The following is a 27,801-nucleotide window of genomic DNA, read 5'->3' on the forward strand; positions in this document are numbered from 1 at the left end:
TCTAGGTTTCTTTTAGTAATTTTTTTTTTAATATTAAAAAGGTTCCGCTCCGATCCGAGTGGGCGAGCGAGCGGATCCACCCATGGAATCGAGAATCGGCCGGTACCCACCAGGTTCCCATAAATTGAAATCGGAAACCAGACCGGTTCCCTCAAGAACCGCCGGTTCCAAGCCGGTTCCGGGCCGTTCCAATCTGGTTCTGGACAATCCGGGCGGTTCCCGAGTATTTTGCACACCCCTACTAACTAAGACCGATATCAATACGCAATACGCGATGAAATGCGACATGTCAACATGTCGTTTTTTAAAAAGATAAAATTCCGACATATTAGGATACGTTATATATTAAATGTATATATTTTTATATATATTTCATTCAAATTCATAAATAAATAAATAATAAAAGCTTAAAATGAATTTACATTAAAAGTATTAATTTATCATTTATTAATATCATTTATTGTTAAGTTCAACTCTATTATAATAATCCTTAAAACATAGAGGAAAAAAAAAAGTAATTCACATTATGAACTCACATGTCAAACATGTCATGAAAAGTGAGAATCAAAAGAAAAGAGAAGACTAAATTTTTCTTCTTTTTTTTATTTATTATTCATTATTTATTATTTTTATTTTTAAAATATATATATTTTGACCCATTATTTATTGAAAATTCTTAAAATTAACCTCTCGTGTCGGAATCATGTGTCGAAAACTCGCATGCCGAAAAAATTAACTAGATGTCGGATTTTCCAACACATGTTGAGTGCCCAACATGACATAAAAACTTCTGAAGAATGTCAATACTTCCTAAGTTGCATTGGTATGCCAAATTCATGCATTAGATCTCTAAAACAGACATGGCAGAGACGAGGTATAATTTCAATTTTGACGAGCAAGGCCGCAACCGCACCTGTCTTAAGCAGCCGTTATTCGCCTTTTACGCAGAAATACCTTCAAGAAAGCACCAAACCGCAAAAAATTTAAAGCTAGGTCTTCGGTCATAGACTCGCACACCGCAACCAATCTCTTATAACAAGTCTGAAATGCAGAAAGAATGCTTCATTCGATTTATTCGGCGACGCGACTTTGTGAAATTAATCGGATTCCACCAAATTTCAGACCTCATCGATTGTCATCTACAAAGGGCAAAGCGTTTTAAGCTTTGATTTTAAGCGGATCAAAATTCATCCTCTAGAGCATTTCACGTTAAGTTTTCCATACAATGAATTGCTGGTTGTATACACAGAATAAAAGCACGGCGTGGGCCTGGTTATCTCACACCAACAAGCTTAGGCCTCGGTCTTCTCCAACGAAAGCACGGAGCAGAACTATGTACTTTGAGAGCTTCAGAGGACAATACATAATGGCAAAAATTCACCTTCATCTCCCTCCAGAATAGTAATTCATTTTCAGAAAAGGAGCATAACGTCTCTCTTTCCAAGGGAACTATATCCAGGTTCACAGCAGAGGAGGCAGAAAATGACTGAAAATGATTCCTTTCTGCATATTAATAAGTCCACATAATTTGAAGCAGAAGTCATTTGATAGCACCGTTTCCCTCGCATAACCAATCTCGTCGTGTGAATCATACCAAGCTATGCATTATAAACGACTCGCGATGGAAAGAAAGACGTTTAATCAGCAAGTGCACCCAATACTCACCTCTTTCCATCTTTAGCTGTGTTCTTGGAGAAGTAATGCTGTCTTCCAACTGAAAATCTACATGCACGTGTGGATGCTTAGCATGCCAAGTCTAGCCATTGTCCATTTTTACGTGCTGAAAGGAAGATCTTCAATGAGGTACTCTTGTTCAAACCCAAGATAACAGTCCGAAATGAGTATCAATTTGACACCCTGTCAGAAGAATAATGACATTTGTAAGTCAACAGATTTGCAGCATATGCAACATAAACTCTTCAGTGTAACCAAAGATGAGAAGAGGAATATTGTTGCTTGCCCATGATAATAAGGGATAAATAAAAAGACAGCTTTGTATAAAAAAAGCGGGTCATTCAATAACAGAGCAAACTCTCTCCTAGGTCCTCACAGCATAGGATGTACCCATTTATCCTACTAGGAAAAATAATAAGCAAAAGCTTCAGAACATACTCGAGGTGAATTCACAATGCTAATCGTGACAAAAAGAAAGGCCGATGGCAATTATCAACACATCAAAGTTGACTCATATGTCTACCTAACAACTAAATGACTTTATTGCATAATATCCAAAGTTTCAGATAAGAATATATCACCATTGTAACACAATTAATCCTCCAAAATACGCTCTCATTCCCAATCTCACACAATACTATCTTCCAACTATTCAGGTAATCCTTTCATCTGATCAAAATACTATATTTTTAGGACCATGTATAAAGACTATTGACATTGCAGAACATCAACTTGGAAAGAAAGAAATTTTTCAGCATAAGAAAGAGAAACAAATTGTTTGGCTAAGGATGGGAGGATGTTCATTTGAACCTGCATATCAGTCAGTGCTGAGGGCAACTTCATGTGGGTGACTAAGTGATCTGTGAAAGAAACTCTCTTCAATGCATATAACTCAGAAGTGGAGGTATTCCCAAGTACCAACCACCATGCTTCATCTTTCACCTGTCAAAAGCATCACATAAGAAACTAAATTAGATTGTTCGCCTAAAGTTTTAAGTAGAGAATTGGGTGTTCAATACCTTGGGAAATCGAGGGGCAAAAGCTCTTGATGTGCTTCTCCTCCGATTGGTCTTCTCTAATCTAATATCCAGAGTTGGAGAATTTTCTCCAGTGCTGCCCTTCCTCTGAATTCTCAATTTCATCCTGACTTGTGGAAAATACTCCAGTTCCTGAACACACATATTAGAAAAGGAAATTGAGGGAGTAAATTTATGTATAGTCCAATCTTAAAACAAAGGAACTGAAATGAATCAGTCTCTTTATATCGCCTCATTAATTAAGATTAGGGGTATAAGCACTAGATAAATAATAACCCTCTTTTTAAATTCAGATTGTTTACATGATGGACCTCATGTTTTGCAATCCGTATTGGAATTACAGTTTGCCAGATTGTCAAATCTTCTACATAAACCTACCACAGCCACTTAAGATATGGTTATATGTCTGAACAGCTTAAAGGTGAAGGCTGAGTTAATTAAACTGTTAACATGTCGGGCAAAAAAGTTAATTAATGTGGGTCTCTTCTAGCAGAAGCATAGATCTTACTGTGTTTAAAAATGCTAATATGGCAAACTCCATAATATTCAAATCAGCAAAACGATAATTAAACCATTAATTGCCCTAAGAAGTGGTGCCAGAAGAATATGCAAACTCGAAAGTTCACACAAGAAATGCATTCAACCATGCAAACAATGTTCAGAGTATTCTATACCTGCAACAATTTTAGAGAGCAAGAATCTCCAATTATACTCCGCAGGGATGACTTTGGAATATCCAGTAGTTGCTGAAGAGTTGCAATTTCTCTTCTTCTAAGGGTATCCTCGAGATTATCATTCATACTGGGCAACATCCTTAAAGAAGAGTCTTGATCAAACCACAAGCCCTAAATGAATATAAGAATTTTAGTGAGAGAGATGAAGGGACAAAGGTAGTTGCTCCAATAATAAATCAACTGCATAGAGAGATCATTGTCTCATGTAAGGTTGAATTTGATCTACGAGCAAAAATCCATACCTGCATAACCATTTGCAGAAGATGCATGCAAGAAATTGAGCTTGACAGCCAACCACTGTTTGCACATATATCTATCATTGCCTGGATGATCCGAATACTCTGATCCAGCACTGACTTCAAGTCGGTCACATAGTCACTAACTGGTAACTCTAACTGTGAAAAATGTGCCTGAATCCCAAGAAGTTTATGCTATATAAATAGTGGAACAAACAACAACAGAAAAGAATTGGTCAAGCCCGAAAAAGCAACACGAAAGAACCTGGAATAGCAAATTGGCTTTAACATGGGGATCATCTAGGCGATTCTTATCAACCTTGTACCTGACTTTCTCAGACAATTGAGCATTGTGAAGCTCCTGGAAGAAAAGGAGAAAACAATATAAGGCTGACAAGCTCCAAAAATAATCTAAATATAACAATTTAAGGGAGTAAATGCAATGCAAAGCCTTTGCAACAAACAGCACGTATTAGGAACACACTAGCATTTACAAGTTTCAAGTGGTTTAATAAGTCATTAGAATTTGAAATAGAATAAAAGCTTGTAAAAGTTTTTCGTTTCAAAAGGATGGATAAATCATTCACCACTCCGCAGTGACAAAGCAAAAATGATGACATGTTACTCTGCAAAAGGAAAGAGGCGACAAGTGGTGATACCATGAGGTAGACCTCTTTATGAATTTCAGTGCAGAATGAATCAAAGTGCACTATTGTCTTCATGAACCATAAATTCGGTATCATTAGACCCTGTCATTCCCTTAATTGTGAATTATATCTTCAAAGTTCTCTCCCCTTAAATGTAAACACAGGAAAAGCATGAATTCAACAAGAAGGGATGTTCCCTTTAAAGAGGCTTATTCGATAGTGTTGGAAAGTCCAACCCAAAAGCTTAAAGCTAATAGGTGGAAGAAGACCACATGAATATAAGGAGAATTAAGGACCTATTGTCAACCAATGTGGGATAATATTTCAACACCCTCTCTCACATGCAAGTCGGCTTATGAGCTGCACATGGAATTTTTTACTATGCACTTTTACATGGAATTTTTTACCACGCACCTTCGCGTAAGGAATAACTGGCTCCGATACCATTTTAGAAAGTCCAATCCAAAAACTTAAGCTAATAGGTGAAGGAGATCACATGAATATAAAGAAGTATTAAGGACCTGTTGTCAATTGACATGGGATAATATTTCAACAAATTGCAATGCTAACTGACATGCAAATTATACCATGAGTAACCTAGAAGAAAACATCCTGCGAGTGGTCGAGAATATCTATGAAATAAAAAAGCAGGAAAGCTAAGAAAAGAAAGTTGGAATCCCTCCTATCAACAAATAAAATAATGTCATTGCCTAGCTATGTTTAATACATGACTACTCTATATCTTATAAAGCTGCAAACGCCTGAACTCCCAGCATATGCTTGTCAATTTGGTTTTTAATAGAAACTGTGGGAAGCTATCACAATTCAGTGATAGCTGTCTGACTCTAAACACATCTTGGATTTAGTGACAGAAAACAGAAGCAAATCACAACTATCGAGTTCTTGAGAAAAGCATAAAACATAGCAGCGGGCTTATGCCAGAGTAATGTATACTATGCTTAATAGATCAGACATTGTATAGGAGATTCAGTATCACTTAAAGATTATTTTTGTGAGATTCGTGTTAAGATTCTGATAAACATCTAGATAGCTAAAGTGTACAAAGGTCACAATCTGAATAGGAATTTATTACTGTGACATTCTGGGGGTGACTAAGTCCCAAGGAATCAAAGAGGTATTTCCAAATATGCAGATCTTAGTTGTTACTGAAATCATTGGAATAAGTAACAAGCGGAGAACTAAAACATGGCTCAGAAATACAGCTCATGGGAGTGTTGAATTGTCACAGGTGACATCAAATAGTCTATGTTTGCAATACCTCATTATGCCGAACAGGAAGTTCATTATATTCTGAAGCACCTGATAATATGTGCAAAAACACCTGCAATGAGCAACAGTGTAAGTGGCTACAAAAGTTAATTAATTAAGACCTCATGGTCTATGCTATTGGAATTAACTCCTCACTTCAAGAGATGTATCCGGTCCTATATTGGATCCAAACATTGATACAGTCAAGTAGCTGAGATAATATTGAGATGCAATTGATCCCAGCATCATTGGTTCAACACTCTCTTCATTCATCTTGATGCATCCACTATCCTCAAGATCTTCAAAAGTATTTTGTACTAACCTAGAAGACAACAACCACCAGCTAACTTTGTAAAAGGATTGCTAACAGTAATTTACTAGAGAAAGAGGCTTAAATGTGTCAGGATATTAAATGAACTCCACAATCCCAAGATTACCTGGACAAGTAAGAACTGAGAGTTTCGGGATCTGTCTCATCTAGCCCATAGTAAGCAGGATTAACTGTCTGAGAGAAAGATGACCTCATTAGAACTAGAGCAAATCAGGAGGTACCTTAGTTTCCAGAACTTGCAAGTGAACAGAAAGAGAAACAGGAAAGAGATTATGCCATTTGGATGTGCTACTGAGATAAATTCAAGACTCAACCCCATAAGGCATAGGAAGAAAGAAATAACCATCCCTAAATCTACAAATTATCAAAATAATGCGTGATAAAAATTTAATAATCAGGGTAGAAAAGGAAAAGCCATTTTACAACATTTAGAGTACCTTAACTTGATCGGTGGAAGATCGTTCATAATTTCAATTACATGATTTGAGAGTATTAACTTGTGACCTTGTGACTATACAGAGGTCGGGTGAATCAAACCACCATAGAAACTACTTTTTAAGCAGCAGTGCCCACCAAAAGGCTTGATTGAAAAAAAATGAACAGTCAATTTCTTAAAGCTATAAAAAAGCAAAAGCCCCATTTTCCAGTACATAAGCATATTAGGGTTTTACCATCACGAGGAAAAAATAAGGTTATAATACCATCACTAGCCCAGGAAAAAGCTTATGATACCCTGTTTCATTGCTGTAACCAACAAAAAGGCAAAGGATCTATATGATGCAATCGATGCCAAAAAGAAGTTCTGCGCAAGCGACAACCAAGATAAAAAGAAAGAATACCTATTTCTTTGATCAATTTAGACGATTATTCCATGGTATCTCATTGCAAATATGTACACTTGCAGTCTTATTCAATGAGCAAAATCAATACAAGCATAATAGAAGAATCTTAGTTCTGCATTTAAAGAAATATAAACAACTCTCATATTTTTAGAGAACTCCAGATGTCAAAGCATTAAAATGCAGGATATGAGAACTTTTCAGATTCCCTTTTTCCAACAATTTCTATGTGAAGTTGCTCATATGTCAAAATTCATTACTTTATGTAAGAAAATATCCACTACCAGAAAGTCACTCAGCCATTGAGACCCAAAAGTCTATAAATCAAGCTTCTAGAGATGGCTAAGGATTTACCAGTCTTCGGAACAAGTAAGTCCAAGTAAGGTAATGAACCGCATCCTCCTTATGGCAGATTGTGCGGGAAACAATCTCTGCATTGATATGTTCATGCAATTGCTCTCGTAGACTGCTTTCAACCGGGAAGGGCTCATACAAAAACTGCAAAGGATAAGCATGGTAGGGTATTTCAGCTCTGAAAAGAACAGACAAGCAAATAACAAATCAGCTCCTTTCACCTTTTTGTAGAAGCTTTTCTTGGGCTCATGGACAAGGATAACTGCTTTTCCATGTTGATCATATTGTGGACGCCCGGCACGACCCATCATTTGCAAAATATCGGTGATTGGAAAATCAACATACCTCTTAGATTTTCCATCATAATACTCTGTTCCCTGCAAATGAAGCTAAGAAATCATTACCTAGCCAACCTAGAGTACTGCACATGATATGAGATGTGAAGGTAAAGTGAGCGATGTACCAGCAACCTTAATTCTGAATAAAAAAACTACCGAAGCAATTTCTAAACTTCTAAGAAGGAGAAACAAAATTGCAGAGTAGAAAGTTTTTTTGTTGCTAAGTCCATAAGTATGGGTGCATGAGTAAGAATAATCATGAAGCATTGAAGGTTGAAAATCTACTATAGCCCTTCTGCCTATTGCTTCTTTAAACAATTACCAGAAAAGTGATAAGTTTAGCGCAAGGTTTAGTATCAGCAATCACAGTACCAACTTTGAAATTTCCAGAACAAGGAACAAAGCAGCTCTCTGTAGATTGTTATGCCTTAATGAATAATCTTCAGTACTCTTCTAGCTGATACAGTTGAATCTAACGCATCTTGTTTCAGAGGCAAGAGAAAACATGAGGACTCCCATACTGGGTAAAGGAAGCAATGAATCATCAGAAAGGCCATCCAAGAGTATATAGTTTCCCTTTTATTTATTTTCTCCTTTCACATTTTCATGACTAAACCCACAAAGAGATCCCCATGTGAATAATCATGGGGGCTTCGTTGATTGAATGGAGATGAGTATAATTTATAATCCACTTAGCCTTTTCTTATAAGCTTTCTTAGTTAATTTGAAATTTTAAAGCAACGATAACTCATTATCTTCACAAAGTTAACTCCCCCTCTCTTCCTTCTACCCTTTAATTAAATGCAGATGACCTTTCCAGCAGATACCAAACTGGTAGGAAAATCTTTCATGCCTATAAACAGCTTGAAGTTGAAAATAGGAAAGTTGTATTAACTTATTCCATGAGATGTACGAAGTAAGCCAGATGCTGCTCTAGATAATATCTTCCTAGACAAAAATCCTTTTTAAGTAACTATTCATATTGAAATTGCCACGTCTAATCATATTTGTTAAGATCAAATACATCATGGGACTCCCGATATTTCTGCATACCTTGATTATTACAAGATGAGCTGGAAGATTCACACCCCATGCCAAGGTGCTGGTGCATATCAATACCTATTCATGAATGAAAGGAACCTTGTAAGTCTGATAAGCCAACATGTATATCTATGTGTGTGTGTGTGTGTGTGTGTGTGTGTGTGTGTATATATAGAGAGAGAGAGAGAGAGAGTGAGAGGTGAATTCATCTAGGCTTATGAAAGTTGCCTGGATCTTGTTGTTAGCAAAAAGTTCCTCAACCAAGGATCTATCCCTGTCATTGAGTCCAGCATGATGTAGCCCAATGCCAAACTGCAAGGTGTGCCTCAGGTTTTGATCAGTAATTTGGGAGAGAACCATCTGCAGCTCTTCTTCAGGCAGGTTAAGAAATTGCCTAGGATGTTCATCTGAAGCTGCAAACTGGTCATGTGAAAACTGAGTAAGCAAAGTATCGCAGAAATGTAATGTCTCCACTAATCTCAGCTATTACCTGAATAAGGTCCAACGCGGTCAGCCGCGTCTGTCGCCGTGATGAGACGAAGATGAGAACTGGCTTTGTTGGTGAATGAGTACAGATTGCAGCATATGATGGTTTATTCATGCTATTCATCCGGGGGCAGTAAAATTTTCCTGGATACCCCTGCTCAACAAAGTAAAAGTGCTCAAACCAATGTCCTGTTGCAACCTTGATAGGGGTACACATAATTTCAAGATAATCTAGCAGGAGCAAAAATAAGCATCGCAATCCCGTCACAATCAAACAAGTATGTATTGGATTTTAATTTTTACAGTTATGATTTGCTCAGGTGGTCTGATAATTTATGTTTCACAAATATGTGATTCAGGAAGAGAGTGGAAGTAAGATTTATCAGAGCATAACTGTTGGCATAATAATTTACAAGAGAAAATGGTTCCTTATCAGAGCATAACTGTTGGTATGAACCGAAGAAATTATCACCCCCTTCAATTGCTTTTGAAGGAACTGTCACCTATATGGGGAGACTATTTACTCTCACTACTTGAAATTTAAAAGAAATAGGACAGAACAATATAACAGCAACAGAGAATTTAATGTGTATGCAAGTACTGAGAGATTATGACAGATTAAAAAAAAGAAAAAAGAATAAAAGGAAAGAGGTTCAAAACATGGCTTCTACTTGCCTGAATATGAACTTCAAGAGGTACAGGCCTCACGCTAGGCTTGAAATTGAAGAGTCCAGTGTCCCCAACCCCCAGCCAGTCAGCCAAATCACTAATTATGGCAAGAAAATCATTACAAAGATCAGAGAATACTTCCCAGTTGTATTCACCAATCTTTTTACTAGAAGCAATCATCTCAAATCAAGAAACAAAGAATTTCGTATCTCACACAATCTTATCTCCATGAATGAAAATGTCAGGCTTAATACTAGGCAACTTAACCACGTCATAAAATGTTGAAACATTGAGGAGTATAAAGCTACGGATAATATTTGAAATTTAAAGTAAAAAGGCAAACTCAGTAAACAAGTGATATTATCTGTTCAAAGGTTGCACTGGTAAGAAATGCAAATTTTAGCAGAAAAAACACAAGAATAAAGTTTAAATTAGCACACAGTAAACGATATATATTTGAAAACCAACAAAATTATGACTGATGTAGCAACAACAACCATTGTCAAAGCCTTTCTCCATAAATGAGCAAATTTTGATCTAATTAAATCACTTACAGCTGAAGTATATTTAAATGGGTTATAATTACATGTCTGCCCAAGTAAAAGGACAAAAGGTTAAAATTTGTCTGAACACAAAAATTAATTGGACAAAAGCGGGTCTATATACACACTAACCCTGCACAAACAACACATACTTTAATTCAACTTCATTGATAATGTATATCATTCCACTTATCCATCACATTATCATATAACAGTTATTGAAGTGAATTGAAAACTCCTCGCCTCTCCTTATCAAACCAGTGGCAAGAAGCAGCTTTATTGCACAAGTTCATCAACATAAATAACATTTTGAACCTCTATATCGGGGCCGATAGATACATTTGTTGCTATTAATCTTTCCAGATTCCCAAGCAAAGTGAATAATGTCATACACGACTTATCTGTCTGGATAGAATAAATAATAGAATGCAGGTATACTCTACCCAGCAATCTAAAATATATTATAAAGAAAAGCCACATTCCAAAAATCCAGTATAGACTCCAAATTGTTTAAATAAGCCTCATCAAAGAGCTATCAGAGAAAGAAACAACTACATGTTAGATCAAACAAAACTAGAGATTTTCAAGAGCTACACATACCCTGCATTGGCTAGAGCAGTGGAAAGGCCAACAAACCGCACGGCTCGATCTGTCTGAGATGAGATATATCTCATTCTTGAAACAATTACCTGGAGTCAAAAATTACCATCGGATACTCAATTATTCAGAGTCAAATCATCCTTAATTAATTTTTTTTCCTTAAATAAGACAATAATGAACTAGCCATCTGTATTTAAATCAGAACTATTCCAGAAAGGGTTCTCCTAGCAGGTGTCCTTACTGGCACTAGTTAACAGACCTATTTACACCTTTGTTGGAAGATGCCACCCATGACTCTCAAGTTCAACCGCACACTTGTACAATCTTCATAGGATCTCCAGACACAGTCGTAGGCCTAGGATTAACATAAACGCTAAGACAATTCTCCTTGTCTAAGAAGGTCCTTAATCACATCATAAGCCAACAGGACATATTCACAGTACACTTCTAGGCTCATAGCCAGCCTTGTGAAGATTTAGAATTGCAAGAGAAAGGGGGAGTAAAACATCCAAAGGACTATGCGTTTCTCAAATGGCTTACATTGTTACTCAAATGGCTTTATAGAAAATTAAATAGAGCTCTCTATTTAAAGCATGGAGACTATCACAAGAAACCTAACTACCTCATTAAATATCTATCTGCCAACTAATCTCTATAATACTATATACACTTCCACAAGCTGAAAATAGATCTATACTACATAGATATCGGTTCATGAACTACGCGTCTCAACCACAATCTTAAGCTTTTTTGTTAGGAATGCTTTGATAAGGATTGCATTTAGCGGGTCCTAATTCACTTTGATCTCTCCACCTGATGATTTGAGCTTCTTCTTTTTCCATTCAGGAAGTGTTGAAGAATTATCCCACATCACTTGACAACAAGTCATAAATGCTCATTATATTCATGTGGTCTCCCTCCACCAATCAACTTAAGCTTTTGGTTTGAACTTTCTAAAATTCTATCAGAGCTAGTGCAATCCCTTTCATGAATGTGTGTGAATCCACGCAAATATGTACAGTCAAAATTCCATGTGCCACTCATAATCCGGCTTGCACGTGACAGGGAGTGTTAAAGAATTATCCCACATCGCTTGATAATAGGTCCTAAATGCTCTTTATATTCATGTAGTTTTGCTCCACCTATCAGCTTAAACTTTCAGTTGGACTTTCTAACAGGAAGAAATAAAGATAGATAGCTAAAGAGCACAAGGTATGTATTCAAAGCTAGATACACAAAAAAGATCCAAAATCAGCAGAAAGATACTATTGAAAGAGCTGCACCACAAGACTGATCAGAGATAGGCATCAATTCCTGATTTACAAACTAAGGGCTTTGCTTCATTTTTAAGACATGAATTCTTAAAGACTTTAACAGTTTTAGATTAGTACTAAAAAGCAGCGCCTCACTTTGAGTCCACTTTGTTTCATATAAAATAGGTAAATCTAAGATTTTTTTGCCGGCAATGCCATGGTCAATAACTTCAAAACTGTATAATGCACCAAATGAAGCAATACTTGCTGGCAATGTCACACTCATCAATTGTTTGGATGAAATGACTTCCTAATAGCGCAAGCACTTTTCATCCTAACATTACCAGCACTTCTTTCGTGCCATTTTAAAAATAAATAATAAAAATTCACCAGAGTCGTGAGTTCCAGAAGCTTGATCAGGTGGAGGTATGTACTTGAGAGAAGACATGATAAAAACACATACCTCAAGAATTGGGCCTCGATCAGCTCCTAGTAAGTGTATCTCATCCAAAATAATAAGTCCAACCTATTAATTACACAAATTATGTGTTGAACGTAAAAAGAATATATAATTAACCAACAAAACAAAATTTACCTTAGTAACATAGCCTCTACTCTGCCAATTACGGCTAATACCATCCCACTTCTCAGGAGTAGATATAATAATGTCTGCAGACAATAGGGCCAAAAGATCTGGAGTATAATCTCCTGTCATTTCCACCTAATTAAAAAGATTGTCAACACCTAAAAAACAGTCATGCTCAACATATAACATTATAATCAATAACCATATAAGCACCATCTGTTTCCCAAGCTGAGAGACCAGACGCTTTTTCCAATCATTCATTCTCTCTCGAACAATAGCCTTCAAAGGTGCTATGTAAATAACCTGGAGATCAAAAAACACATTAGACCATGATGAAGCTTCATATAGGCCATGAAAAGGAAATTAGATGATTGAAAACAATAACTGGTGGCAATCAAAAAACGTCTTTTCTTTGGGCCAAAAATCAAACTAATTCCTAAGTCCAGTATCTTTGCATCAGATTCATTTTTGCCCATAGAACACTGCTAAGGGCTAGCGAAGTGAGAACACTTGACAAATAGTAAGGTCCATGTGATTATGTTTGAGCACACCATAGCACCAATAACAGCTGTGTCATTTTTTTAGTTTCTTTTTAACTCTGATTATTTATTTTGAGACCAACATGGGATGTGAAGCTACAAATCCTGATGAGATCTGAGACCAGCCTGGGCTTCACATTTCTTTCCACCCATAACACCTTTCATATTTCAGTATAAGTCATCGATTTGCATTAAAAGAAGCTACACAGCGCTCAGAAAGTAGGTCATCAACTCGAGAAACAAATCAAAAAACAGCTGAACTCCCACAAGTAAAAAACCAATGACTTTGCTTTTACGTATATACTACTTACCATTCTAGTCAAGTTAACTATCTTGTACAACAGGTTAAAAAGTCGTCAACTGGGATATATGGTACTCAACTTGCAATAACAGTTCAGCATAGCACCCGGTATTCTAGGTAAGATAGGTTTTACAGATTTTGCTTTCTCCTCTTAACAATCAATCCTTTTCATTTTCACAACATCAAATGAGCAACGCTCATATGGAATAACTAGAACAGACCCATTGGTTTATATTCCTTGAGAGCCAAACATGCTCTTTCTTTACATCCTCCATTGCCAATACACAATAAGTTAGTCTAGACATGCACCTTCATATCTGGCTGAGTATTGAAGAGGTGAAGCATAGCAAGCTCAGCTGATATCGTTTTGCCACTTCCAGTTGGAGCTCCCAAGAGAACATTGTTGTCCGTATGATAGAGAATATGAAAGGTCTGACAGTTTTTCAAGAAGAAAGTTAACTTTATAAAGATGATGATAAGAAAGTGATTTACAGAAACCAAGTTAAATGCAGATAAAAAATGACTCAAACCTGCGTTTGAATGGGATTGAAATGCGAAAATTTATACAAGGCTTCATAGATAGGGTTTCCAAGTGAAGTAACTGGTAGAGGCTTTAGATCTAAAAGTTCAGTATGTGTAGTACGTGCCTGGAAAAATCAGTAGCTTTCAATATAAACTCAACAATAATAGTCTTAATAAAAAAGGCATTACACTCCATAAGGAAGATAAAAAGCAAGATTATATTAACTTTTTATCCACAGAGAAAGATAAGCACAAAATCAAACACCTCAGGCAGCAGCAGATTGTGGAACGTTATGGTGTAGAAAGCCTCAGCATGCAACCATGAATCCGAAACAGCACGGATGTAGTACTGCGGAGGGTGAGGTTCAAAGATTGGAACAGTAAATGAAAGCTTCTGTGGTTCACCTCTAGGCATCCGCTTTGTTAGAGTGAACAGCTCTGAATGATAAATGTGATCATTCTCAGAATCCTGTAGACAATAAATTCACCAAGCTCCAAGTGAGAGTGATAACCAACTGAATAATATCATACATGTTGGGTCAATAGCTATGACATATTGAAAAAAAGAACACGTGAACTGGAATATTATACTTGAAACTATCATCGGATAAGGGCTTAGCCAAAGGAAATTTGAAGCCAAAAGTTCTTTCATTGTCCTCATTTTTTCAGCCTATTTGCTAAAGAACATCAATTGAGGCGTCAAATCTCGAGTTCACTGCATTCTTACCCGGTGTGGCCCAAACCAAACTAACTGTACACATTACATAGATTGCTCTTCTTTGTTTCTCTAATATAATACGAAACCATAGCAAAAGTTTAAAAGTACCGCAAAAAAAGTTATTTTCTTTCATTTCCTCCCAAAAGGAGTTGAACAACATGTGCTTATGCCTATAACTAACACAAAAAAAGAGGTGAATCATTCTTTTACCTGAAAAACAGATCAAACCTACAAAAGTATATCCAATACAGATGCATTTCCTACAGATTGTACCATACTCAACAAATAATAGCATTTTCACAACAAAAGGATAAACAATATCCTTTTGACAATTGGGACAGGATGTATTTTTACAAGCCGGTTTTGCATAATTTATATATTCACTAACAACAGAATGATGTACTTTCGTTTCGCACAAAACCAACCAAAAAAGTGTACTACTAAAAAAGAAATTTCAGTGGTGAACTTCACAAAAACAACTGCTCAAACCGAACTTCACCGATGAAACACTGATAGGGACAATCCCAAAACAATGTTATCAAACATATAGTAAAAGAAATAGCATGCTTTTTTAAGTCAGAACCTCAACAAGGATCCACCAACGTTCTGCTTGACCATGAAAACGTTCTTTCCATGTGAAGTCTGGTGTAATACGCAAATCCACCTGAGTAGTAAAATGCAACTAGGTCAGCATTGCTTTCCCAAAACCATCAAATGATGCACAAATGGTGTCCTGCAATACCTTCAAAACGGTTCTGGTTATTGGACTAACAGTTGCCGACAATTGTATCGATGGAAAGTAACCCAAATACTGCTTGATTAACTGTCCAAAACACAATTGAAAGAGAAGAGGTTGCATTGAACGCTTGCATGATAAAACCCAAAGATAAGTACTGAAAGGTTTGAGCTCTAAATTTTAAGGGTCAGCAACATTAAGTGCTGAAAATGGAAGCAAACTATTGTTTGATGATAGTCGAAAATAGACACTGAATATTTACTAGTTTCTTACCAAACATTGAGCATCGTCAGTAGTTTTCAACAAATAATTGGTGAAATTATATTTCCATGAATTCTTTTTCCATTAAATCAATTAAGCAACCCATTCCTTAATTGACACATTAAGGGCATCTTAACTTATTTATCTACTGAGTCCAAACTAGTTAGTGTTATTAAACATGCTCAATCTTATTATGTATCGATGTTTTTAGTTTCAGTATTTAATTGAGTCATCAATGAGGACCTAAGAATGTTTGACGCATTGAGGATTAACAATCTTTAACAAATACTATATCCACAAGAGTCATACCCTCCCTCCAGGCCCATAGCGAATCAGGGCTCCAATATCCTTTTCATCCATCTCCAGCAGGTGATCTAAGTCAGCACCCCGTTCCTCAAGCTTCCGCAGGACCTACCAAAAATGAATATTTATCAGACTGTGTGGAGAACCACTACAGTGGATAGTCTTGTCACTTTGTACAGACCTCTGGAGAAAGATCTTTGTCAAATTGTCTGAGTGGATGTTGATGGGGCCAAACTTTGCGATCCACAGCCTTGCAATATTCCAACATGAAAAGAGACATCTCACTCCAGCCTCTGCGTAAACAAATCTCAAACAAAGCTCGCATGATACGGGCCAGACTTGCACTTATATATGCAGCATCAGAAACTAATGAAAATGTATCAATCCAGCCACGAGATATGTATAACTGCAAATTCCACAATCCAAAAATTAGTCATCAAAATGGGTCATCAAGGTTATAATAAAGTAAGAGCCCGAATAGACAAAAAGGGAGAACCTGAATAAGGATGGATATCTTCCCATGTTTGTTTGAAGGACCTCCTTTCACTTCAAGTGGGCACGATGTGCGTGCCATCGTTTCAAGTTCATTCTGCTCTTCCTCTCGTACAACAATGTTCTCAAATTCAGAAGAATGGGCAACCATGTTAATGACCTGCAAAGCCAATAAAAAGGCAGCCCCACCATGAGAGACTTACAACCTATGACCAGTTAGAAACTAAAAAGATGACAAACACTATAAGTACAACATCAGATGAAAGCTCAAGCTAGATAAGCAGATTGCCAGTCATTTCAGACAAGTAGTCATTTGAACTCCCATTGCAAGGTCATGATAGCTCCCTATCTCTTTGTGCAAATCTTAAAGTACATCAACCAAAGTAATAATTCATCATCACTGACCTCACTCTCATTCATATGGCGTCGCATCATTTCATTGTACGTTTCAACACTAGAATATTGGATGTAAAAATGGCTTGCAATACGGCCAAGCTCAGTACAGTAAAAATTGCCACTTTTCTCATCAAACCGCATCATTTTTGCTTTGTCAAGTGCACGAGCAGCATCTGTCACAAGAGCCCTTTGCTTTGACATGAGAGAAGGATCTGCAACAACCTGGTGGAAAACAGCATATTTCTAATAATCCAATTCATCTGAAAAACCTTTTTGATGTTACTACTACTAACTCTTACACTATTTTCTTTTACTATATTGCTGAGAAATATGATTGCAGATATAATATAGTCCTGCGTGTATCATAATTTTTCCAACTTAAAAGGTTCAACTAATTTCTCAACTTTTTAAGCAAACCAATCAGCATGCTAACATGATCCTTATTTTTCTAAAGAAGTGAGTGGAAGAAGTAGAATTTTGGATATGTCTCCACTATGTAGTAGGTGAAGCAAATGTTATCCTCAACTGAAAGGCAAAATACCTCATCCACAGTTCTTATCACAAAGCTCACTCTCTTTAAAAGGAAAAACAAAGTACCACAGAACTTTCTTTAGGAGCCTGAAATATTCAAATAGATTTCCTATAATCTTAAAAAATACCTCATCCCATCCAATCCCATAAGCTAGAGGGTTCAACCTCATTCTCACTGCAAGATAGGTATATCGAAGCCATGCACATGCTTCCTTAACATTAGTCACAGTACCAAGAGCCACCTCTGCATTCAGGTTATCCTTCAGAGAGCTAATAAACTGCAAAAAAAGACATAAGCATCAGTAAAGAAGGCATATCAACCAATGCGAAAAGCAAGTGGTGGCTGACAACATTCATGAAATTAGCAAAACTTTGTAACTCTACTCCCCCCCTCTCCAAAAAAAAAAAAAAAAAATTCTTCTCTTGCGCCTCTAAAGTCCTCAGTCCGCAGCAATTAATATAAACTGTAGCATAAACAATCACTGGGGTCCAACACAAATTATGAAAAAAGCCATGACAAAGAATAAGACAAACTCAAGGGAGCAATTTCAACAATATATGAAAGGAAGAGGAAGGAGAATCATCTAATCCAATCAGACAAAAGTCTGATAATCCATTCCAAACTCTCTAGGGCGGTTGCAGATCTGGAAATTCATTTTAGGAGCCTTCCAATGCAAACAAGAATTCAGGCCCAAAAGGAAAGGAGCAAGACAAGACATAATCTAACTAATATCGTTATAAGGCAACAAAGTCAGGTATAGATAGCAATGCACAAAAAATTGCTTACAATGAGAAGAAATCAAGCCATCTATGTTGGCATAGTTTTTTTCTTCAAGATGTATTCATGTGGAGCATTTTGAAATAATTGCAGGAAAATCTATCTCGTAACATTGTTTGGTTGCGTATTCCTAAACTTGCAGTGTCTCATAGTTCTATCAATCAGTCTTGTCAAATAGGCCATGGAGATGATGATTTCTATTTCAAAAGCTGTGCAAACAATAAAGCCCCTTTGGTGTTTTACCTACCAGTTGGTTGTGCAGAATAATACATCATAAACAGTTCAAAGCACCATTATCTCAATACAACAATAGCCTTTACCAGTCAGATGAACTGCATTAAATCCAAATATTTAAGAAAAAACTTCAAAGTGTAACCCAGGCACTTGACATGATCTTGCTTCTCTCAAGTTTGAATTGAAGTGTTTGCTCGTCAAGCACAAAACATGATGTAACTTAGTAACTAACTCAACTAGAAGTAAGCTACCTAAACTTTGCATGCTTAGATATGACCATAAACTCAACAAAAATCCTGTCTTCATTTAGCATTGGAGGCTTTAACAATTGTTCTTTTTCCATTCTTTTCCGTCTGGTTTATTACATGGTATCACCCCACCCCATCTCTACAAAGGGAGATAGAGATAGAGATAAATAGCAAGGACGGCAGTTTAATTGACAGCGTCCAGTAAGTAGAAACTAAACGATGACAACCTTGACAAGGACAAAACTATAAATTGTTGAAGCCAAGTCAAATATTAGTACACTGTACCTGACTTTCTATGGGAAGCTGACTTGTCAGCAGCCGCAGATAGTATGACAATTTGTCATGAGACGTAATTATTATTCCCTCGCCGCTTTTATCAAACTGAGGCCTCCCAGCACGTCCAAAGATCTGAAGTAATAATTTCAGAGAGCAAAGTTAAATTTTAGAATCAGGCATATTCCATACTTAACATGTGGCAATTTGGATCTTACTTGCATCACATCAAGCATGCCCAAGTCTTTCCATCCACCAGCTTTTGGGTCATATAATTGGGTTCCCTGGGATAAACACCAAATGTCAGCTCAAACAATGTAAAATAATGTCATACGAAATTTTTGACCTGAAAAGAGGAGCTGTAATACAAGTGCAAAACTAGGTGACAGGCATGAACAAAATAATGTGAAAACAGTTATACATCCAACAATCATTACGATGGCGTGCAGCCATTTTTATGTTTTACTAATTAGTAGAAATAACTTTTCTTAAGGCATCACATGGAGGGAAAAAGAAGTAAAAAGAGTTACATTTAAAGAACTAAAAACAGACATTTGAAACTACCAACCATGAAAGAAAATTTCAATATGAACCTCGAGGCCAATTCTAAAGTGATTAGCAACTTTCAGAAAGATTAATGACATGTGGTAGAATTGTGAGCCATTTGCCATCTTATGAAAAAATTTGAAGCTATTAGATGAAAGGGGGTTTACTATAAAAAATGCTCTAACACTCTTCACACATAAGCTAGTAGTTTTGCCTAAGGCTGAAGTATGTAAACTTACTATAAATTAGGCAAAGCAGGAAATTGGATAGATTCCAATACAGGATTTCCAGCATTTTTACCATTCTAAAGTTGAGTGTGAAACCGAGACCCTATGTCTCAAAAGCTTAAAATGTTAATGTGTGCACATGTGCATGCGCAAACGCACCTAACACTCCCTCACAAATGATGATAGCACGACCAAAGCTTGAAGCATCAAAGTTGATACAAGTGGATTAAGGTGTGTGTGAAAATTTATGTGGAGAAAAGAGAGAAACCCATGGGAAGTATGAGAAATCAAACTCCAGACATCCAGCTCCAATATAATCTGGAATTGTTATGCCACTGCTGACTTACTAAAAGTTAAAAGTGCTTAAGAAAGCATGGTTTTATATTAAAAGCTCTAACATGTATTACTGAAGAAGCATCCTCTGTTTCGTTATACAAAATAGACGGATATCTCTTTCATTTCCATCTTGATGCAAAGCACACAGGATCTACACACTGGTATGATGATCTTTGAACATGGACTTTGAATGTTTGCACCAGCAGTGAACCCAAGGAAAGAAAACCTATCATCTTTGGCCTAAGAAGTGCTTCTGCATAGTAACGAAGCTAGAAAGACTTTGTAAACATTTCAGTCAGTGGGCACTGCTTCAGATAGCAAAAAATGAAGAAAGTTATTCTGTGACCCATACTGCTCAGAACATTGAAAACCAAAGCGCTTGAGTTGCATAAATTATTATTTGCTCCACATGAAATGATATCGTCATATAAACAGCTAACAAAATTTTAGGATTACAACAATAGGAACTAAAGAAATGGAAGTCAACCTTTATGACAACTGTATGGGCTGGAAGATTTACTCCCCACGCCAAAGTGGCAGTGCAAACAAGCACCTAAAACAGCAAATGCAGAATCTCAGAAGACAGTTACAATAATTGTGCAACTCAAGAATATCACGCTACCAGTTGGATACTCAAACCTTCAATAATCCATCAGAGAAGAGGCGTTCAGTCAGCCCCCTGTCAGCACGTAGCATTCCAGCATGATGGACACCAACACCAGCTTCAAAAAGTTGAACAAGATCTTTGTTTCTGGACTTGTGGACTTCCCTCTAAAAAGGATAAAGTACTAGAATGTCATTTGCGCCACAAACGTGACTAATACCTTAAAGTACCAATCAATTAAGATAATTTACACCTTACCTTAACTAATGAAAATTGAGGATGATCATCATTACTAAAGAGATCCAGCTCGTCATTCTTTCGTGCAAGTTCAACCTACTCAACATTGGAAAATGCATAAGATGACTAAGCAAATAAAGATGTTATTGCAGCAATTAGGATTTTTTTTTTGGGGGGGGGTCAAATGCAGCAATTAGATTAACGCACAAGCTACATGTTCAAATTGCTGCAAAACTGGGGATTAAATGAGAGACAACAGCAGAAAATCCATTTTCCCTTCCAGAGATTGGAACATGGCTATGCCCTAAAGGCAGAATATCTAAGTCATATATATTGGTGTCAAAATTCTAAGTCAAACTTGACTCTCAGTGGTTTATCAAATTTTCAGTTGAAGCAAACGTTTACACATAAGCCAAAAGTAGTATTTACCAGAACAAATCCATTTATACTCAGATGATGAAATGGACAAATCTCATTCTTAAAATAGCCTTACCAACTTCTCTGCTGTTTTTGCAGTGTCCTTCCGCGAATGCACAAATACCATTGCCTGATGACCTTGCTTTAGTGAATCAACAACCTGAAAGTAAAAGCATCAACTGAACCGAAACCACCTAAAATATCATTCAAGTATCTCTCCTAAATCACATATTTTGGGAGCATAAGTATTTAATAAGAAAAATATATTATCTAAATGGGTAAATAGAGCATACCTTCTTGTAGCATATCTCGTTCAACAACTCAGTGCGAGCAAAGTAGTTGTGCTCACTAATACCAATGTACTGTTGAGCAAGAGGCACAGGACGGTAGCTAGAATCGAAGAAGAACAATCCCTTCTGTGCATTCACCTTCAGAAATTCAGCAACCTGGACAGTGAAGAAAGATACAATATCTGCTAAGAAGCCTCAGAGATAGAGAACTCAACAAGCAAAGTCTAACAAATTTATTCATAGACGACACCTCCAGATAATTAGGTAGGGTAGCTGAAAGGCCTACAATGCGAATCATTGACTGTGTTGATTCCACCTGCCACCATAATCAGATTCAATCATATCCAGCTACATATTTGGATAAAGCAAACTGAGTAAATTAAAAATCCATCCAACAGAGCAAACCAAAAAGTGCCTGATGTATGGCGATGTACAATGCCCAAAAACTCCTTTGCGACCAAAAAGGGTCAGCACATATTTACTCAGAGGACAGGCACAACGAAAAGATACAGTTTTAAGTTCTTGAACCTAAACTCTGCACTGTGACACTATTAATGATTATGTTCCAACAAAGTGAAAAATACATATGCATTTCATACAAATAAAACGATAATCAAGTCAGAATAATTTACATATCCTCATAAAAGGTAACATACAAAGGAAAACAGAACTGTAATAAAAGAGATATGTCTGCTTTCTTATTCTACATATTCCTCCAATTCAATCACCTTAGAGTCATTGCACTTTGTTCTAATACTGAATTTTTCCACCACACAAAGTAAAACTTCATTCTACATTCTATCTTGCCAATTTGGTTCCTATTGTCACCCAAAAAGTATTGATAACGCTTTAGGTATGTACCTGGCGAAGAGTCCTAGCAACCAGTGCTTCTATTACAGGGCCTCTATCATCATTCAACAGATGCACTTCGTCAATAATCAAGAGCTTCACCAGCATAGAAAGTGACATGTCACTGCTCTTGCGTGTAATAACATCCCATTTCTCTGGTGTAGTTACTATCATCTGATGATAAGCATAACGGTCAAGCCACTGTTCATAGACATGTTACGAAAGAGATACGCACAAGGGAGAACCCATAACCTGAGTTGCATCAAGTTCATATTTGGAAAGTTGCATGTCCCCAGTAAGTTCCCTCACAGTAACATTAAGTGGAGCCAACCGATGACTAAATGTTGATGTGACCTCAGCAGCCAATGCCTAACAGGGGAGCAGAAAACATCAGCTAGAGAGCCAAGGTCAACCAAGGGCAACTCATTACTGAAAAGAGAAAATTTTTGTGGCTAAGCAGCAGAAGTCATTGCAACTGAAATTTTTTGTGGCTAAGCAGCAGAAGTCATTGCAACTGTAAGAGTCTCAGAGGGAATGCATGTGAAAAAGCAATGGAGCAAAGGCAGCTCTTACCTTCATTGGAGCAACATAAACAATCTTGAACTCGTCCTTATGCAAGTAACCATCCCTGAAGTGCTGGCCAACCTGCCAAAGATGATCAAGAAACTAAGGTCCATTTCCAATTGCATATCTCAGAGTAGACTTTTGTCCTGCATAAGATCTACGCTGGCCAGTAAACAAATCCAATCAAGTGTTTCCTCTAAGAATCAAAAGAAAAAACAAACAGAAAAGGACAAGATAAAACCAAGGCATGCACATGCCATAATAAACTCATAATAAGGTCATGATTGGTCACCAGTGGATCTGGCTTCAAGTGCTATATAATGATATGACAACCAGGTGATCTTTTCAATATAACTGGTGAAGAAAATTTGATTTAAGGCCATAAGCAATGATTTGGGACTATAATGATACGATCAACAACTTTGCTGCCACTCCAAAGTTTAGGGTATCATAGATGCATACCTCATGTAAAATAGCAATCATAGCTATGTTTGTTTTACCAGCCCCAGTCGGAGCACAAACCTGCAAGTATAAGAAATTAAAATCAGAGGACACTTGTTGAATGGCTTTCGACATACAATTCAATTGTCCAAGATCCACTAAATAAAAAAGAAAAATCTCACCAATATGTTTTCATTTGTATGATAAACAGTCTGAAATATCCGGCTCTGAATACGATTGAGGCTCTTATAGCCATGAAAAGCGGCTTGGGCCAAGTCATCTAGTTCCTTTATTTCAATCTGATGGAGAATAAGAATGAAAAGGTGCAGTAAGATAATAAATAAACAAACAGAAAACATATTAAGCAAAGAACACAACCCCACTTCCCAATGAGTACCATGCACAAAGCACATTCGCAATAGCTCAGCATTTCACCGGAGGAAAGATATGTATTCATAAGAAAAAGACATTTTTTTCTCTCTTTCTTCATTGGTTTTGTTGGAACATTGTTTCTCACGAAAGCTTAAGCTGTCAAGAACAGTGACCAAGATGGTCTGGAATCTTGGCACTCTCTCCTGTGGACATTATGCATGTTATTCACATTCGTCCTCCTGTTGTTGTCTAATACAGTTGCATTTAGATCCTATGTTTCACATGTTAGATCCAGCTTACGTGCAAGAGGAAGTGTAAGAAATATGCTTGATCTACATTATGGAAATATTTCCAGACATGTTGACTGTTCCAGTGATGCCAAGAAGCTAAAAATTATTTTTTAATATTAACAGTTAACCTATGTGATAAGGCAGTAATTTGGCAGTGAAGGAGATACCAGCTTTTCACCCAATTTCATTTCTGCTGTGGGTGTCGGTGGAATAATGACTTCTTCGTATCCCTTATGATGTTTCCTTATAGTTCCCTGAGGAAGTTCACGAACAGGCAGCAAGTGTTCGCCAGTTCCGACAAGATCGTTAAAAGGACTTTTCTTCTCACTAGCTTGGAGTAAAGAGGAAAAACTTGCAGAAGATAAGCCAGTGTCAGCCACATAGTCAGGTCCGCGCTTATGTCGCTTTTCCTCTTTGCGCCGAAGTTTGTCAATTTGCCGTTCGGATTCCATTTGCACTGTCACCTTAGAGAAAGGGGAAACAAAGAGACAAACATGTGATGAAGCTTGTAGCCAATTATCCAATTAGTATAATACTGTCAAACCAGTAGGCACTGGGGAGTACCTGAGTACCATAAGTTGGCATGCGTGCTTGTGCATTTGAAGCTGTTTTATCAGACTTCAAAGCCAACAAGCCATGACGTATAGCATCAACAAGTTCCTCTCGATGCTGAAAGGATTAAAGACTGTTAGTGGTTATACTCCAAGAGAAAGAAAAAGAAATAAACAGTTGAGCATAAAATTTCATTTCTCCAAAGAAAAAGGTTCAATGCAAAATTAAAAGAGTAAATCAGAATATCATAAATCAAGAAAATAATGAAGATAACTGACTTAGGTGTTGCTGCCAGAATGAAGAAGATCAGTCCCAATGATGATTATCCCTAAAGAATCCACTTATGAGATGAAAGGAATCTAATCACCATTTTTGTTGCATAAAAGTAACTTAGGGAAGTGACTCCGTAAAATATATCAACAGCTCCAGATGGTGGTATATAACAATCACTTGGCTATTTTATTCAACTCAATCATGACCTGACTTGGAAGATAAGTTCTACAATGCACCGGGTTTTCAATATAAAAGTATACAAAGAAATGATTGCATCCCACAGTTCTACTCAGAATAAGCCACATATGACTTTATTTATTTTATGTTTACCAGGCTATAATACGCATTGCAGAACTACTTGCAAACAATTTGCTGGCAACTGTTCTCCCTCTGTTTTTTCTTCTCCTCCTGATTGCAGAGGATCCTAGTTTAGGCTAGAGTGGACAAATTTAATAATTATTATCATAAACCTAAATGCCTCATCACACAACCATCAATCTCTTGAAGACCTAATGTTGAAACTATTTTATTACAGTGACTAATAAAGGTTTTTTAGTTCACAGAACAGTGAAACAAATTAGCTCACCCCATGCAAAAGAATCTTTCTGCAGTAACCTCAGCGGATGCCTTTGAACACCATATTGTAATGATTCGTAAGTTAATATTCTACAGCAAACTTGTTTAAAAGATCGGACCTGTGAATATGCCATAGTATCGATGGCCTCAACAGCATCGAAATTCATGTTTTCAAGACAGAACATACTCAAGAAACTCATCATTCATGATTCATGCCACAAAAGTAACATCAGAGGATATAGTTTAGAATGCATTAAGCCAGTAATGCATCTTCGGATACATATAGGATAAGGCATTCAAAAAATCATGATCTAAATTTACCAAGAATCAACAACCCATACAGAGCACTAGTACACAAGTTCACACTCTAAACAAATTAGTTTCAAGACATGAAAAGCAGAGGAGACTTATTAGCTACTCTGCATGACATTGCAAAAGGATGGTAAGAGACTAGATTAATTACATTGTTATTAGAACAGAAACAAAGAAAAGAAAGCAAACAAAGAGTAGACGTCTGACCATTATGACATCTTGAACAGTTTCAAATGCAGCATCCCCAACAAGATCCAATAAATCACCTGCAATCTTCACCAACCCAAAAGAAAGGGAAAAAAGAAAAGATTCAGATATTCCATTTATTTTGTCGACTACGGGCCTACCGACTCCAAATTTACATTAACTTAAACGTGACAGAAAACTGACTAAAACTCTTACCTCCTCACCAGGTTTATCTGACTCAAGCACACGACAAATAGCCATGGCAAGTTCATCCCGAGAAAGTGATGAACTATTGCCCTTCACTATATTATCACATGCATCTCTCAACCAACTTAAATCGTAGTTTCTGCCACTACTGGCTGTCTGACTATATTTGTAGCCTCCCGCATCTTGCCATATATCATGAACAGATGAGACAGATGTAGAGGTCTCCTCATCAAGTAATTCACCATTTTCCACAGAAATGTCAACAAGAAATCGCGATGGAGCATGAAATGCAAGGTCGGCACCAAATTCGACATCATCCATATCTCCATTTGTTTCTTCTGCCACAGCCCTATGGTCTCTCGGCTGTAAGCCCGAGAGCCTCTGAGCCTGAGAAGCAACTTTCTGCAGGCACGTCTCTGAAACCACCCGGCCAACAAGTTTCTGCAGTTCTCCCCTGTAGAAAAAATCCAAAATTTTATAGTAAAATCACACTTACTTAGATCTTCCCCTCAAAACAGGATCAAAAATCCAATCAGTGTCAAGCTCCTTTCCAAGTGAATGAAGATTATGATATGAACTCCACTTCGTATTCATCTTCTATAGTACCCCACATAAAGAACTCTCAACTTACACCATCTCAGCATGCCCAAAAAACAAAAATGTGCTATAGCTACAGCATCGGCATTGCTAACAACCCTCGCGGCATTTCTCGAAATTACCACGGAATGCGGAAATGCAGGTAAGGCAAAAAAAAAAGAGGAGGCTAAAGAACAAGATTACTTCTTCTCCGCAATTCTCCGCTTCGCCGCCTCCTCATCCTCGACAGACTCGCCGACCGACTGCCCTCCGAAAAGGCCGTACACTCCCAGAGCCACCTCGCGGAACTCCTCCGAGGTCACCTCCCCATCCACCGCCTCCACCACGGCGGCGATGAACTGCTTGTACGCTTGCCTCACTTCCGCAGAAGCTGCAGCGCAAAACGGCACAAGAAGAACACGACAGATCAAACGAAACGCAAAACAAGAAAGGACAGAAAATCCGAAAACAACAGCACGCGCTACGTCCCGATCCCCGTCCGGGCCGGGTCGGGTCCGTGTCCGGGTCGCGCACCTTCATCCCAGCGATGGACGATCCTCCGAGCGAGCTCCGACTCCTCCACCGAATCCGCGGCGCTGCGAGGGAAACAGGATTCCGATCGCTGAGAAGGCGATCGCCGGAGCGAAAGCAAAGCAACGGAGAAAGGGAAGTGCAATTCAATTTTTATTTTTTATTTTTTGGCGGCTTTACTTGCGAGGCTTGCGGCGGCTCCGGAGGGCGGCCCGGCGGCGGAGGAAGGCCTCGTCGGCGTCGAAGGGCTGCCGGAGGGAGCTGGTGAGGCGAGGGAGCTGAAGCAGCATCGTCGTCTTCCTCCTCCTTCTTCTTCCACTTCAACGATGACGAGCGAGCGAGCGAGAGAGGAAACGAAACGGACAGGGAACGAGAGCGGTCTGGTTTATATATAGCTTTGGACGCAGCAGTGAATGAGGCTGTTTCACTGTTGAGGAGGCTGATCTT

General features: G+C 37.6%; 1 protein-coding gene across 2 annotated transcripts; it reads right to left on the reverse strand.

The window, feature by feature from the left end:
• Positions 1 to 1,042: 1,042 nt before the first annotated feature.
• Positions 1,043 to 27,709, reverse strand: LOC104420461 (DExH-box ATP-dependent RNA helicase DExH14). Of its 2 annotated transcripts, XR_720893.3 has the most exons (50): positions 27,535 to 27,709; positions 27,358 to 27,419; positions 27,028 to 27,214; positions 26,257 to 26,701; positions 26,062 to 26,127; positions 24,706 to 24,810; positions 24,309 to 24,605; positions 23,662 to 23,778; positions 23,501 to 23,560; positions 23,048 to 23,119; positions 22,727 to 22,843; positions 22,487 to 22,648; positions 21,876 to 21,941; positions 21,629 to 21,781; positions 21,412 to 21,495; positions 20,940 to 21,014; positions 20,717 to 20,848; positions 20,565 to 20,630; positions 19,187 to 19,252; positions 18,981 to 19,103; positions 17,564 to 17,713; positions 16,914 to 17,126; positions 16,513 to 16,668; positions 16,198 to 16,422; positions 16,023 to 16,124; positions 15,459 to 15,539; positions 15,300 to 15,380; positions 14,264 to 14,467; positions 14,007 to 14,123; positions 13,786 to 13,908; positions 12,850 to 12,939; positions 12,646 to 12,771; positions 12,514 to 12,576; positions 10,798 to 10,886; positions 9,662 to 9,752; positions 8,991 to 9,140; positions 8,729 to 8,920; positions 8,513 to 8,578; positions 7,343 to 7,498; positions 7,122 to 7,265; positions 6,035 to 6,102; positions 5,754 to 5,919; positions 5,608 to 5,670; positions 3,947 to 4,042; positions 3,688 to 3,855; positions 3,386 to 3,556; positions 2,694 to 2,843; positions 2,485 to 2,616; positions 1,666 to 1,857; positions 1,043 to 1,503 (listed from the first exon to the last, which is right to left on the reverse strand). XR_720893.3 is itself a non-coding variant. In XM_010032304.3 (49 exons), the coding sequence occupies exons 1-49, from the start codon at positions 27,642 to 27,644 to the stop codon at positions 1,774 to 1,776; spliced, it is 6,282 nt and encodes a 2,093-aa protein (XP_010030606.2). In that variant the 5' UTR covers positions 27,645 to 27,709; the 3' UTR covers positions 1,048 to 1,773. The 2 variants fall into 2 exon arrangements, 1 of the variants encoding a protein (XP_010030606.2); XM_010032304.3 differs by having other exon boundaries at positions 1,048 to 1,857.
• Positions 27,710 to 27,801: the final 92 nt, after the last annotated feature.

The sequence above is a fragment of the Eucalyptus grandis genome, chromosome 2 (assembly GCF_016545825.1).
Source record: "Eucalyptus grandis isolate ANBG69807.140 chromosome 2, ASM1654582v1, whole genome shotgun sequence".
Taxonomy (NCBI): domain Eukaryota; kingdom Viridiplantae; phylum Streptophyta; class Magnoliopsida; order Myrtales; family Myrtaceae; genus Eucalyptus; species Eucalyptus grandis.